The 13,681-nt window shown below is 43.8% G+C and overlaps 1 protein-coding gene across 1 annotated transcript in view; it reads left to right on the top strand.

Annotated features, from left to right (window-relative positions):
- The window catches only part of LOC113212937 (myrosinase 1), a 52,375-nt gene extending 39,223 nt beyond the window's left edge, over positions 1-13,152 (top strand). Inside the window, exons 9-11 of the mRNA XM_052272295.1 lie at positions 152-298; positions 8,692-8,801; positions 12,826-13,152. Of these exons, the coding sequence (XP_052128255.1) occupies positions 152-298; positions 8,692-8,801; positions 12,826-13,042 (474 nt within the window). The 3' untranslated portion in view covers positions 13,043-13,152. The remainder of the gene's footprint in view (positions 1-151; positions 299-8,691; positions 8,802-12,825) is intronic.
- Positions 13,153-13,681: the final 529 nt, after the last annotated feature.

Below are 13,681 nucleotides of genomic sequence, written 5' to 3'. Positions count from 1 at the left end.
CCCCCCCCGCCACCAAAGCATACAAACATAGGACGCGAGAGATGGTCATGTTTTCACCTTATTTCGGGCACTGCTTACACGGAGTAATATCCGCTTTCTACGAAAACTGCTTTCAATTAAAACCGCTTCTAATAAACTGTTTTCTCACCAGCGCGAGCTCGGTGATGAGGCACTCATGCACGATGCCCTGATATGGATATGGAGTACCTACCACGTTCCAATCATCATTTCTGAGAACGGCTACGGTGACACGCAGGGTGTGGGAGTAAACGATACAGTCCGTGCTGCATACCACAGTGTAAGGACCCATCAGAGAGTGTGATAATTTTTTATTATTACATTATTATTCCTCTAAGAAAGTGACCAGTATCTAAGACTTGATTTTCAAAACATATCAGTCAAGCTGCTTACGGAATATTAAGCATTTGACATACCGGGGTGATGAGGGAGGTCCCCCCCTCCGGGAGGTCCCCCCGTGATATTTTTTCTTTTTAAATAATACTTTTAGTAAAGTAATAAAATATTAGAAAATATTCCAAAATATTATAAATAATATTGGGGCGTGCTGCGCGATTTTCCATACTGTTCCCGACGATCCGATCGGCTGTTCCCGCTCGAGTGAGAATATTTGAAGATAGTAAATGATAGCTTGCCCATCGGCACGGCGTCGTCTGATATTGTTATTTAAAAAAATGATTCAAACCTTCAAATTTAATATAAAAATTTAAAACAAATTTCTGTACTGCAGCTGGCGATTCCTCTGGCGATCTGGCAAAGGTGAAAGCCATGACAGCATTTAGAAAACTTCGTGCTTATTAAGGTGGGCCTCCAATAAGACGTGGAACATATAACCCATCTCCCATCATTTTAGATTCTGCTGTTATTGATGCAGCCGGATTTGCTCACACTGTTATTCAAGGAATGTGACGTCACATTCGTTTCGATGTGAAACGTGTCACATTCGTTTGAATATTGTCACATTCATTTGAACGTGACTGCACGTGAATTTATGCTCAAATAGCACCAGGCATTGGGCGATTCACGTTTAAACGAATGTGACACAACATTTAAACGAACGTGACACGATTCACAATAAATCGAATGTGACGTCACATTCGTTGAATATCAGTGCAATGTAAATTGGAAGGTTAGCAATGCAATAACTACATTTTCACAAATTTTGTGGGCACTGGGCGAGGAACCCATCCGTACCGCTCATTTATGAGTAGACCCGTATATGGTCACTCATACATGTTTATAGTTTTTGAAAATGTATGTATTGTGTTACTAAACTTTCAAAGTACATTTAGCCAACTCGGGCTGCATCAAAAACAGCAAAATCTGCAATGATGGGTAATAGGTGACGGGTTCCAGGTTTCATTGGAGGCCACCTGCTCACTGTTAACACAAGTGTTCAACTTCTTAAAACCTGCAAGTCTGTAACACCCAAAATACACACGTGCAAGTGTTTAACTCCAAGTGCTCAACTGACTAGTTGGAAACTTGCAGATATACATTTCAGCAGTTACTCACTCATAAAGTTTCAAAAAGTGGCGTGTTTGGCTGCGCAGTTGAACATACTGGTGTCTAACTGCTGGGATGCACAAGAGTGCATCGAAAAACACTTTTTTTCGAATCTGATATCGGCTCTGGTGGATACATGTTCTATCTAGTAACACTATTAACGGTGTGAAATATTATTTCGATCTGGTAAAATCTTTAGCCTCCACGGCGGCATCAAAGTTTAGCATGGAGCTCTTAAGGGAAAAAAGCATAAAAACTGAAATTTTCCATAGGAGCGTTCCTGTCGTATAATTTGCCGTTTCAATTTTTAGAAATGAAATAATGAGAGAAGGGCGAGCTGGAGAAGAGGCTTTACAGCGCCGAATACCCGCTTTTCTGACCGGGAAACCGAAAGGCTTGTAAAATTTTCATCTTGCGAGGACGACCTGCAGCCCATCGGATTCCTGAGTGTTTTCCCCTTGGAGTGGCCTTTTCCGTAGTTCTGCGATCAAAACTACGCTTTCCCAAGCCGGTGAAAGCGCGCCATCGGGGGTTGGCGGAGCCGACGGCAGCCCTGGCTGCCAGCGAGTCTGTCCGGTTTTGCACATTTCAGCTCATTTGCGCAGTTGTGTGTGAGCCGATTCAGTTCAAAGTTGGTATCCAGAGGTTTTCGAGGGTGCTGATTCCATTTCCGGTTATGCAATGTACGCATAAAATCGCTTCCGGAGATGTGCTACTTATCATATGAGCACCTGTCCTCATGAACAAGGAGCTGTCAAAGAAGCGGATTTTGAGTCAAAATTGCAATTTTTCGTCATACAACTGGGTACATATGAAATGGAAGGCCACAAGTGGCACATCTCCGGACGCGTTTTTACATTGCATTTCTACTAATTATAACAGCGAAATTTTCAACAAGAACCCTCATATGAAAAATTTCAGTTTTTGTGCTTTTCTCGCATATAAGAGTTTATGCTAAACTTTGAGACCGCTGTTGAGACTGGGGACTTTATCTGATAGAAATAATATTTTACACCGTTAATAGTGGTACTGCATAGAACATTTCTTCACCAGAGCTGATATCAGATTCGAAAATGCACACTTACGGGTGTAGTACAAGTTATTTCAGCACTTAAACATGTGTAATTTTGAAATTGGGAGATGAACACTCGCACGTATGTAACTTGGAGTTGCACACTGTGTTGGTTTGTTTTAGAATTTTCATATCAAATTTTCAGGTTTGAATACTTTTCTAAATAACAATAACAAATGACGCCGCGCCGATGGGCACGCCATCATTAATCATGTTCAAATATTCTCACTCGCGCGGGAACAGCCGATGGGATCGTCGGGAACAGTATGGAAAATCGCGCAGCACGCTCAGACATTATTTATAATATTTTCGAATATTTTACAATATTTTATTATTTTACTAAAAATATTATTTAAAAATAATAAAATATTCCTCCCGGAGGGGGGACCTCCGCGACGTTTCCCGACATACCCACCAGGGTTTAAGGTGATTATAAAAAAAATGTGCAGTCTTGTTCCACAGTAAAAGCAATGTCTCATTTTTGGAGGAAAAATGGAAAACTTGAGAAACTTCTATGTTAGAGGAATAGTCCTCCGATCTCTACTCAAACTATGAGGAATCTTCTCAAAATATCAGGAAAAATCCCTTATTTTTTAAATATATCCCCGAAATCTGAGGAGTTTTTTGTCAAACCAGGGGAGTTCCTCAAAGTTTTCCTTCTCCCCTCAAAATTTGAGACATTGTTTTTAGCGTGTCCAAATTACTTTCTGTATTAAAATGCTAGTCATGTGCCCTAATTTTGGACCAGGGCCCTAATTTCGGACAAAACACGTAGAAATGCTGAAATTAACATAACTCAGCAATTGTTGTGATATTTATAATCCGAAAACTGCATTGGAAAGATAAGATCCTACAGTTCTAGGATACATCTTTTTGGTGTCGGTACCACTTTTTCAGATACGCCTGCAGAGCTTTGAAAATGAAATTTGCGAAAAGGAAATCGCGTACTTTTTAAGAAGGCTCTCCGGAAGTCCGGGGCTCGTGGACCTTATAGCGGCCCCGGGGCTGACCGTTCTACACATTGATCTATAGCCCTTCGCCGACAAAATTACGTTTAAAAGTTATTCATGTGTCAAACCGTTCCCTTTGTATGGGCTACTTTATGAAAGTGCTCCAATTTCGGACAGTCAGATTAAATTGTAGTGAAATTACATTTTCATCGCAGATTTTAGTAGAAACTACTGTTTTTGCTACTACGGAGGAGCACTATGGTACCCTAGATCCCCATCTTCTCAATTCCGTTTTCAGACTTCTTAAAATATTGCAACAGACAACCAAGATGGGTAGAGTCTACCATTTCTTTTAGATTTTGTCCGAAATTAGAGCACCTTGTCTGAAAGCAGCGCACGCTACCTAAGCATAATGAGTGATTTTAGCGGTTAGAAGAACATGAAGAAGTTCCAAGATGACCGCCACGGACCACAACAAACATTCAACTGTTTTCCCGAAGCGGCTGCTAGCAGCCGCCCGCGCTCAAGGTCATATTGCACCTATTTGAGTCAAATTTGGTAAGAGAAAGAGGGGAACACATAAAATAGCATTTAAACATACGTGACGAATTTTTCAGGTTCGTTAATAAGATATGGTGTTAGTTCGTTAAAACTGTGAACATGAACTATTATTTTCATCGATAAACAGTAAATATCATTCTTAAAGGTCCGATATCGTTTCAATGGTGTTCTTCACGTTTTTCTGATTCTAACAAAACCAAATTTGACTCCAACAGACGCGATATAACATTAGGTAGGTTATTGGGGCTCCCGAGCGCGAGCGGCTGCTCGGGAAAAAAGTTGAATGTTTGTTGTGGTCCGTGGCGGCCATCTTGGAACTTCTTCTTGTTCTTCTAACCGCTAAAATCACTCATTTCGCAACCCGTGCGTAAACATAAAAATTCTAAATGGGTGTCATCCAATGGGGGTTGAGCAGTAGTATTTAGAGATGGAAAAATCCGCTGAGTTTTTTCAAAATGCAGACGTGTCTGAAATTAGAGCACTTTCAGTCTCTAATTTCGGACATGTCCGAAAGACTGCAGTCTTAAAATGGCTGCTGTGGTTTACCATATTGAGCTATAAATTTGACACGGGTATCATTCGATAGGTCCTGACCCATAGTACCTTCAATCTCAACAGATTTTTTAGACTCTATCAGGTGTGCACGAATCAGACGGAAAATAGCAAATTTTGTCCGAAATTTTGGCTCACGACTGTACTGAACCGTCCGATTACGTCTTCAAAGACGTCAAACTAGGAAGTCCCCCGACCTCCGGTGTGGGAGAGCGGCACAGTATCCACTGGGCCAGGACGAATACTGTAGGGGACTGGGCGGATCCCTCCTTTGATACAGAGACAAGTGTGCTGTCGGCGATTCGGTAGAGGTGGTGAGCAGCCACCGACCGGAGGTCGGGGTCCGAGTCCGCCCGCTGCGACGTGTTCGCCTCTTTCCATGCGAGTGTTCCGGCGTGCCGGCGTGCCGTGCGCATCACGCGGTGTGTCGTGCTGTTGAAATCCAGGACGCATCGAATTTTTCCGCGCGCCGTTTCTCCGTGACCGGAGGACGCTTCTAGGTTGTCTTCAAAATGTGTATATTTTGTCTTCTTGGTGTCTCTATGGTGTCTCCTGGATGTCTCTGTAGTGTCTCCTGTATAGTCTCCATAGTGCCTCATGTATGTCTTCACGAAGTCTCCTCGCAGTCTCTGCGTTGTCTCCGGGCAGTCCGTATAATGTCTATCGATAGTCTGCTCAGTGTCCGCATGCTGGCTTTAGGATGTCTCTTTTTGGCCTTAAAAGATCCTTCCTAGAGCCACTCCAAGTGTCTCTGAGTTGCCCCAGCAAAGGCTCAGGAGTGGCTTGCGATAGCCTCGGCGCAGTCTGGACGATGTCTCTCAAAGAGACATCCTAAAGGCACATATTTTTGTACGGGCGGTTCCATTGATACTATTGGCTGAGCGATTAGCGCAGCCTATTATTACTCCGTCTGGTCGGAAAAAAACTTTTTCAGTCTGTCTTTCTGTGTGTGCGTGTGTGTGTGTCTATCCGCTCGATAACTCGAGAACGAATTGGGCGAGCGACCTGGGATTTCCAGGGTAGTATTGTACCATAAAAAGCAGGTCAAGTTCGAAGATGAGCCAGTTTCTACCACACGGGCCGCGCGCGGGGGGCTAGAGCGTCAGGTCGCCGCGACCACCTGTTGCATCTCAATTCCACATTACCTCAGTACCGCCAACAATAAGCACTGTGCGACGTCTAACGTTATGTCTTACGTTACGTCTTACGTTACGTCTTACGTTACGTCTTACGTTACGTCTTACGTTACGTCTTACGTTACGTCTTGCGTAACGTCTTACGTAACGTCTTCATAAGACGTAGCGTAAGACGTAACGTAACGGTTCTGTACAATATTCGGTGAACGCTGTCTCTACGCCATTTCCGTACTATTTTTGCCGCAAGTCTTAATAATCCCAACTTCAAAATCACTTCAATTTTTGTATGCCAATTAAATTCCTAGACAGGGAGTTGTTTTTCAGTTAACACGAAGTACCGCCAACAATAGACACTGTGCTCGAGGCCACTCCCGCCGTCCCTTTGTTGACAGTGCACCCAAACCCAAAACAGAGAGCTAAATGAAGTAAATTTCTAGAATGTTTGTACAGCCACGAAGCTTTCTGGTGGCTAATAGAACTTTCTACGGTGCACACATTCGTCCTACCACACCGACAGCATTGTTTAAATCCAGGTACCAGGTAGTGAGTGCCTCGGTCCCCTCGGTCAGAGCGAACACCTCTATGTTCAGTGTTGCGGGTTTGCATACCATTTCATGCCCCAGGGGCCAAGACGCAATATGGGCTAACAGCATAGGCCAACACCCCGTACAACTAAAAATGTTTACTTCTTTATTTACATTAGGATATATACGGTACCTCCTATCAATATGCGCTTATTTGCTTATTTGTTTTTAGTCCACACAGACCCGCTCATTACTAAGGGCTCTAAACAGAACCGCTCATCTGCGCGGGTCCTACTCAGAACCGCTCATCTCTCTGAAATACGGGCGGGTGATTCCCAGATTTCAATGGATGTTCCTAGGTGCTGAGCTTCAATTTAGAAACAAAAAATGCAACAAGCTCTCTTGTCTGTACTGGAACATCATATTTAAACTGCCATAGCCCGTAAAAACCTCCGATATTGGGTGATATTATAGTAAATACGAGGGGCAACATAACCTAACCAGCGCCCCGGCCACGAGCAGACCCAAGGAGGAAGGCAAAGTCAACATTACATCAAAATGACGTCAAAATGACCTTCAAGGTCAAAATTGGGGACCATTTTGACGTCTTCGTGATGTCAAAATGGTCCCCTACGTTGACTTTAGAAGTCATTTTGACATCATTTTGATGTCATGCTGACTTTGCCCTCCTCCTTGGGGATGAGCGGTTCTGTGCAGGGCCCGCGCAGGTAAGCGGTTCTGTGTAGAACCCGAGGTGATGAGCGATTACGTTTAACCTAAAGAATTATAAGCGCATATTGATAGGAGGTGCCGTATAATTTAGTTTTCTTTACATGGGTTCGTTTCGCAGTTTACACGAAGTGTTAACGTTTTTTTAAATCTCATTGTTTGCTACAGGGGTAACTCCTTTCAGTAGAGCCCTATGGGCGAAAATTTTATCCGTTTCGCTCCAGCTCAAACCGTTCAGGCGCTAGAGGCTATTTTTGACGAAAATAAGCGAAAAAATATACAACCCTGCATGCTTAGTCGAAGTGACGCGCCGTTGAGGGGCCGGAGGCTCGTATCTTTGTGTACATTTTTTCACTACCCGACTTGGGTGTCAGCGCCGCAGGCGAAGGTAGATGTATGCCAGGCGCGTCGCAGCATAACAGTGTTTCTCGAGATATCGCGAAGCCTACGCGAGACGTGGTTGTGTCTGATGTTATGCTGGAAATTTTCTCTTGATTCATGTGATTTTCCAAGGCTTTAAAGGAAAAATGGCCATAGGGTGAAAAATCATCCTTTAAAACAAAGAGAGTTCCTTCAAATTAAAGGAAACATTCTAGCATGTCTATATGAACGGGAATTTCCGTTGGAATAAGGAGACTACCGTTACTTCAACGGAACTATTTTCTCTGTGTGGCGGGAGGAGACTTTGCCGACCGGCCGCCAGCCGCGCCAGCCTCCGCTTCGCTCGGCCTCACCTCCGCAACTGACTGGGGAGCTTGGCTCTGTGGCCAGATAGAAGAGACTGTCTTTCATTAAAAAATAACAAAAAAAAAACAAAAAAAAAACAAATTGACAGCAGACTGAAACCTTTGTGTATACACAATGTCATTTTTCGACGTCTACATTCTTCATTGGCTGAGCGATCAGCGAAGCCTATTACTCCAGTGATGATCAAAAAGTTTCGCGTCTGTCTGTCTGTGTGTCTGTTTGTCTGTCAACACCGATAACTCGAGAACGAATTGAGCTAGCGACCTGGGATTTTGGGTGTCATAAAAAGACAGATCAAGTACGAAGAAGAGCATTCTAGCTCAAAAATTGGATTTAAAAAAAAACAACAAAAAAACAAAACACAGGTCCCCAAAATGACGTGGTTTTTTTTTTCAAAAAAACAATTTACTGTTTCCTGAGGGGTAACTCATCAAAGTAGAGTGCTATGGGCGTAAATTTGGTCCATTTTGCTCTATCTCCAACCGTTTAGGCACCAGAGGGAGTTTTCTACATAAAAATGACCGCAAAACATTTTTATGTTTTTTCTCAGATATTTGATGGTCTCTGGTAGGTTAACTCGTTAAAATAAAAACCCGAGGAACAAAATTTGTGACTTGTGGGGCCGAATGCCTACTTACGACTCTACCTTTAGCCCGACTCGGGTGTCAGCGCCGCAGGCCTAGGTAGGCGCGTTGCAGCGCAACAGTGTTTCGTGAGACATCGCGAAGCCTGTTACGCGAGACGTGGTCTGGCGTACATCTACCTAGTTCTAATAGGTTGTCGAAAAATAGCAAAGCATATTCGATACAAGGCACTCTCTTCTGTTTGCCGTGTTAGGTACCCATTTATATTAAACATCAGTTTTGTGCTCTCTTTAATCAGTTTGTATTTTGCAGGCTAACCTTCGTTCCCTCGTACGCACAATGAACGAATACGGTATAGACGTTCTTGCGTACTACGCGTGGTCACTACTGGATGTGTTCGAGTTTACAGGCGGTTACTTTTTGTGAGTACACATTCCTTCAAAATCGACGTGTCCTAGCCGCAAGAGCACACTTAAGTTGACCTCGCGACTTAAGGGACCAGTAGGCTATTTTTTAAAAAAAGATCGGTATGCTGGAACGCATTTTCGATGAAAATATAGTCAATTCTAAGGATAACAGTCGTTGTCCGAGGGTTTTACGACCCCTGGAACAATACGTGCCTTGCGCGGGCAAGGCTTCACATTGCTTTTAGCGGGTTCAATATTCAATATTCGTTCAATATTTTCGGTCGGGGTTTTTCGCCAGAATGTAGCTTAGACCCAGAATCACACTTAGATCGTCCACACCATTTTGTTGCGTCAACTCAAGAATGCGATGGGAAACGTGTTTGCGGGCCTGGCCGAGGCGGCATAGTTCGCTCCCTTCTGCAGCACTCGACTGACACTCGCTGGGTTGGTGCAGCGACTTCTTTATTAGCCGGGGATGAGCGCCAGGCGAGTGAAATGCTCAGGTGGGTAAGTGGTTTGTAAATGTAGTTGACTGTGTTTTCCTGGCAATGGTAGGGACTTTCTGCTGAGAGAGAGTGCAGCTCTGGCGATCGGACCTCAAAAGGATAGATTGGACCTCAACCAAACCCAAAAAGTGCTCGGATATACTAGGCGCACTAATACAAGACCTATGGCTCGTTGAACAAAGGCCTGAATTTGTTACACTCTGCGCCGCCCCGGGGCCGTGTGTAACGACACTGGGGCAGTGTGTAACGACACCGGGGCAGTGTGTAACGACACTTGGGCAGTGTGTAACGACACTACACTGGGGCAGTGTGTAACGACACTACACTGGGGCAGTGTGTAACGACACCGGGGCAGTGTGTAACGACACCGGCAGTGTGTAACGACACCGGGGCAGTGTGTAACGACACTGGGGCAGTGTGTAAGAAAGGGAACGATTGAGTTCTGGAGACAGCTAGAAAGAAAGGCAACAGCTTCTCATTGCTTTCTATATTAACTGCTGATATATAATAACGGTTTTTCAACAACATCCATTGTTTCTAATACATTTTTCTTCAATTTTAATTGAAAACACTAAAGTGGTACTTATTTTGGATATATTTTGTTAATGCTGACTGTACACAAGCAATTGTGCTTCAGTTAGACTGTTAGTAGGGCATAGGCATGTCGCTGATATATGCAAATAAGACGATTCGTTTCGTTACAAACAGCTTAAGGGGGCAGACCTGTGAAAATCATCAAAAAATTCAATTTTTTTTTCATCTCTCAAAAAATTGTTTGATCTTTCCTCTTTCTAATGCCGCAAAGCGGATGTTAAAATTCGAAAAATTGCGCTCAGGAGAGCCCAAAACGTGCTGCGGGTGGCCGGGTGGCTGGACCGCTAGGGCTCGCCTGGCCGCTCAGGACAGAATTCACGACGAGGAAGGAGTCCTCTAGAGCCCCAGAATCTTTTAGGACCAGTTCAGTAAGTTGCCCTTGGTTTTGGTTCGTCGCTATACATAGGTACTGAAAACTTTCTCGGAATGACTTTTTGCAAACGGTGTGCAACCTCCAGGCCGTAGTTTTGGAGCTATCGACTTAATATTTGGCCCGAATGTTTTCCACTTATGTGCCCAGGATCTGACAAGGGCGATTTTTTAAAACTCAATTGCAAGGTACCGAAACCAGGGAAAAAGTACCCAAATTTTAACCCATTTTTTTTTACTCATTTTTTGAGAATTTTTTTCGAGCTTTTCGGAGTGGGATTTCAAAAAACCATCCTGTCAGATCCTAGATACATGTTTTAAGAGAATCGAGCGATTTTTTTCACAGTTGCAAACCCACCGGTTCAGGCACAATCGTGCACACCGCAAAGACCTACATCGGCTCCAGTTCAAGGCCATGCTGGCCATGTTTGTGGAGGGGTCGGCACCGCTCAGTGGCCAAATTGTGGGGCCATCTTTACTTTATATAGACGCGCAGTACTAAAACTCTGAGTCGCCCCGTTTTTTTAAAATAATTTTTTCCCCATACCCTTGTATTTCACAGGTCTGCCCCCTTAAGACTACCCCAGACGTTCATGTTACACACTGCCCCAAGGTACACAGCCTGCTTTGTGGCCTCGTAGGCCGAGGACCCTCGAGGTTGTAATAGTGAAAACGGCCACTTTCCAAGTGCTATGGTGTATACTTCGATAGATAATCATTAGTTAGGGGAGAGTGGGGCACATTGGTCCATGGGGCACATTGGTCCACCATCAAGTTTCACGAGGAAAGAGCAATCGCAGTGACCTGACTCACACTATAGAAGAAGCCATTACCACCCTGACTGATTTTCTGGAAGGTATGACAAAGTTCACTGGCAACCATCGGATTGGCGAGGGGTTAAATATTTTTTAACCTCAAAATCAGGTAAAAGTAAAACGTCTTTACTCCACAACTAGCCCATTTAGAGGTACATCACACTTATTTTCGGTTACAAACCAAGTTTTATGGAAAAGCCTACTCTTTTAGCTACAGATTGCAACCAGTGTCCAATTGGTTAGGGCAATTCAGTTATCTTTTGGAGCCATTAATGAAATTTGCTACCCTTGGGGCAGTTTGAGCCGTCTTGCAAACTGACTTATTTAATTTTTCGAAAACTTGTTTCCACTTGGTATGTTCTTCTTAGAATAACACTTAGACACCCTGATGGTGTTCAGAATAAAGCTAGGGTTGTCTTCGCCATTTTTTTTTACCTTGGCTCAATGTGCCCCATGCATGTCGGCCCAATGTGCCCCGGGCAGGGGCACATTGGTCCACGAGCAGGCCTCTGCGGGTTTCGGTTTTCCTCAGTCTGTACCTACAGAAAAGTGTTGCGACCAATTTTCTGAGGTAAAGTAAGGACCAAACTAAAACTTCGCGATAGAAAATAATTTCTTGCTCGTAACATGAAGCATTGGGAGCAAAAAGAAAAAAAAAACGGACCAATGTGCCCCACTCTCCCCTAGGGGGTGGTTTGAATCAAACCAGCTTAGCCCAAATAGATTATGTCCTTTTATGATGACAATTCCCAACAAACCGGGTGCGCCGGACTTGTGCGCCCTCTCACCGCCGTTACACCTCCCCAACCACTGATTTCTTGATTGCAAATGATCTAAGTCATTGAGAAGTCACAATATAAAAATTCACATTTGGTTCTGGACGTGCCATATTCGAAATACAGAGGTCTGTTACACACTGCCCCACCCTCCCTACCGCGTCAAACTGTAACCGCAGAGGCCCACAAAAACACCGGGCAACGACCATTATCCTTAGGGTTGACTATATTTTCGTTTTACATGCGTTTCAGCATGATCGAACGCCTGAAACGGCCTTGGGGACAGTATACTGAAAACCTTCAAATCTACATAAGACAGAAGAAATGAAGAAAAAGTGGTTCATTATTGTTGTAGTACTCCCTTTAAAAACAGCTATCGAATGACCTAATCTCCCGGAAAAGTTTACAAACCTTTTAAATGTTATATGTTCTTAACGAAAAGTTTTTTGCTTGATTCACTAGCTTCCATAGCGTCCACAGATTAGATTAATCCTCAAAGTGGGTGTGAGTCCTACAACAACTATAAACGACTCTTTGTTCATTTTTTCTCTTATATGAATTCCATCTGTTTAAATCCACTAAATGTATTGGTGTCTTATTGTTTCAATATTCTCTCCCTTCAATAATGCACCGCACTAACTTTTCTGGTGTCCCCCAGCACAAGAGTGCTGGGATACCTTGAGTAAAATATGTCCGAAGTATGAAACAGACACCGGAACCGGTTCCATCCAAGTACCCATTGTAGATTTAGAAAAGATTGAGAATGTTTCGAATTATCTTTAAAACTGACCCCTAAAAAAATCCCTCTAACTTAACTATTTTAAGCACCACGCCGTTCTATGACGTAGTCAGAAAATAATAAACAAAGCCTACCTCATTTGGAACGAGTGAGGCGTAATCATTTCGCTGAGAAGAACCTTTTTGATTTAAAATTATGCCTGTATATGTCTGTATGCCATTAGTTTAATTTATTTTACAGGCGTCCGTTTGGGATTATTCACGTCGACTACAAGACAGGTTCACTGAATCGCACTCTAAAAGATTCAGCACAGTTCTTTATTGACCTGTATACAACTGGGAGGGTGCCGTATGTGACTCTACCACCAGAAAAAGGGGCATCAGGAAGCACCTCTCCATTCATAGCAGCAGGAATGCTTCTTGCAGCTGTGTTTATAGCCATGGAGTTTAGGGTTTGACCAACATACTTCAAGATGGAGTGTCAAAGAATTACTGCAAATGTCTTGAAATTTTATAACAAGTTTGATATGAGGTTTAATAAAAACATCGTTTTTTCGCTGAGCGATAACGAAGCCAATTTTTAGACAGTCCCTTGTGGTCTGTCTCTACCCGAAGGTAAAAGTTTCCCGTTTTGATAAATATTGCCGGTTTCCGCTATCCAGTTTTGATAAAGATTGTCGATTGACGTTCCAGTTCCAGTTTTGATGAGCTGATTGGCGTTGATAAAGATACGTCTTGCTATAATATTATGTTTAGGGAGGCTGTGGGAGAAGGCGCTGCTGCCTTTGTCCGTTTCCGTCCGGACCAAGCCCGGTGGCAGCCCCCAGTCATCGCTCTGCTTGAGTTGTAAACATTTACAGTATTTGCTTCGTGCCGTGCCCCGCGCCGAGTCATAATGAGACGGCCGACCCCCTCTTGAGCACCTTGAGTCTTGGAGCGCTGCTCCTCTCGCCCTCGACGTGTGCCTGCAGAAGCAGTGGCGTATCTGTGAAGAGGCGCGCAGCACTGGCGGATCTGCGGCGGCCCCGCAAACACTGGCGGATCTGGGAAGGGACAGTCATCACGGGCGTATCTGCTTTTCGGCTGATCTGCAGTCA

Source organism: Frankliniella occidentalis, unplaced genomic scaffold (genome assembly GCF_000697945.3).
Source record: "Frankliniella occidentalis isolate FOCC.00 unplaced genomic scaffold, Focc_3.1 Scaffold198, whole genome shotgun sequence".
Taxonomy (NCBI): Eukaryota; Metazoa; Arthropoda; class Insecta; order Thysanoptera; family Thripidae; genus Frankliniella; species Frankliniella occidentalis.
This window is presented reverse-complemented; position numbering and strand designations above follow the sequence as displayed.